This window comes from Lipotes vexillifer, unplaced genomic scaffold, assembly GCF_000442215.2.
Source record: "Lipotes vexillifer unplaced genomic scaffold, Lipotes_vexillifer_v1.1 scaffold1691, whole genome shotgun sequence".
In the NCBI taxonomy this organism is placed as follows: domain Eukaryota; kingdom Metazoa; phylum Chordata; class Mammalia; order Artiodactyla; family Lipotidae; genus Lipotes; species Lipotes vexillifer.
The window spans coordinates 3,541,729-3,543,334 of NW_006789046.1; the positions used below are offsets into that span (position 1 = coordinate 3,541,729).

Genomic DNA, 1,606 nt, shown 5'->3' on the forward strand with positions numbered 1-1,606 from the left:
CCCACCAATCTCCCGCCCTACCCCTAGCCCCGCCCCGCCGGGCCAGAGACCACGCCCCTCCCGATCCCGCCCCAGCCCAAGGCCACGCCCCACCAGGTCCCGCCCCAGCCTGGCCAGAGACCACGCCCCCACCAGTTTCATCTCCTACTTCAGCCCAAGCCCACACTCCCATTAAACCGGGTCCCCAAGCCTAAAGCCACATTCCTGTTGACTGGTTCCCGGCCGGAGGCACCGGTTCCCTCCCTCCACCTTCCCCGCTTTTATCCGCGGCCTGAGGGCACACTCCCGACAGGGTCTGGCCCAGAGTCCGTGACCCCTCCCCAGTCCGGCGGACACTCACCCACACCAGTTGCTTCCGGAGCCCCCGGATGGCCCTCGCGCTGGCCTGGGACTGGGAGACGCACACGGTCAGGACAAGGCTTTGGATAGACGGGGACGCTAGGTCAGTCAGCCCCCTACTTCCTCCTTCCCCACCCCAGTCTCTTAAAAACCACCTCCCGGGGTCCTCTCTCTTCCGGGTTCCTAGACGCCGCGTTCTCTCTCCTCTCCTTCCTCCCGCTGGTCGCTCAGCTCCTCTCTAAATGGCAGTAAGAACAAGCGCGCAGGCTCACAGCGTGTTTGCACCAGGCAACGTGCTTCCCCAGTGGTCACTTAAAGTGCCCGCTTTACAGGTGAGGGCCTTCAGGGGCTGCCCAGGGGCACAGGGCAACCCCCAGGCCACCTGCCCTTGGGCCCCTGGCTCCCTGCGACCTCGGGCTCTCCTTGTCTGGCCCCCAGATCCCATGAGACTGGCTGGGGGTACCCCCTCCCTCGGCCCCTGCTGCCCTGAAAGGCACCTGAGCAGGATGAGGAGGGGGAAGCTGAAGGCGTGGGAGCCCAGGTAGTGGAGGATGCGCTGGCTAGGGGGTGGGAGCCGGAGGGCCACCAGCTCTGGGACCACCTGCCAGGGGGCTGAGTAGTTGGTGAAGAGGCCACAGTCCCAGGAGGAGCGGATGCTGGGGAGAGACCGCCAGAGGAGGGCCGGTGTCAGCGCTCGGGTGACGAGCTGCCGGCCCCGCAGCCTCTGCCCCTCTGCTCCCCTCACCTGCTGACCACATAGCCCAGGGGCACAGCGGCCAGGAGCAGGCCCAGGATGAGCACCAGCTGGAAGAAGAAGATGGAGCTGGAGGCGCGGAATGGCCGAGGGGACGCCCTGGAGTTCCTCAGCAGGGTGTACTAGGGAGCGAGCAAGGACACAGGGGCCTCAGCACAGTGTGCAGATGGGAGGTGCCCGGCGGGGCAGCAGCAGGAGGTGAGGGCTGCTCTGCTGATGGCGCTCGAGGTGCCCACACAGGTGCGGCCCTGCTCCCTCCCAGCCCCTGAGCTGAGCCCTGCTGATGGCGCTCGAGGTGCCCACACAGGTGCGGCCCTGCTCCCTCCCAGCCCCTGAGCCCTCACCTTCTTGATGTAGAAGGTGAGGAAGACGAAGATGCTGTTAAGCAGGGGCAGCAGGGGGCAGTAGAAGAGGCCCATCCAGGTGACCGTCTGTCCCTCCACGATGTCCAGCACGTTCTTGGGCAGCAGGAACTCCTCCCGGTCCAGCCAGGCCCAGAACCGGCCGGACGAC

The 1,606-nt window shown here is 66.6% G+C and overlaps 1 protein-coding gene across 1 annotated transcript in view; it reads right to left on the bottom strand.

Annotated features, from left to right (window-relative positions):
* TMC8 (transmembrane channel like 8) overlaps positions 1-1,606 on the bottom strand; it is an 8,125-nt gene that overhangs the window by 732 nt on the left and 5,787 nt on the right. The window contains exons 12-15 of the mRNA XM_007462369.1: positions 1,438-1,603; positions 1,085-1,215; positions 837-995; positions 341-419 (exon numbers count right to left, since the gene is read on the bottom strand). Of these exons, the coding sequence (XP_007462431.1) occupies positions 341-419; positions 837-995; positions 1,085-1,215; positions 1,438-1,603 (535 nt within the window). The remainder of the gene's footprint in view (positions 1-340; positions 420-836; positions 996-1,084; positions 1,216-1,437; positions 1,604-1,606) is intronic.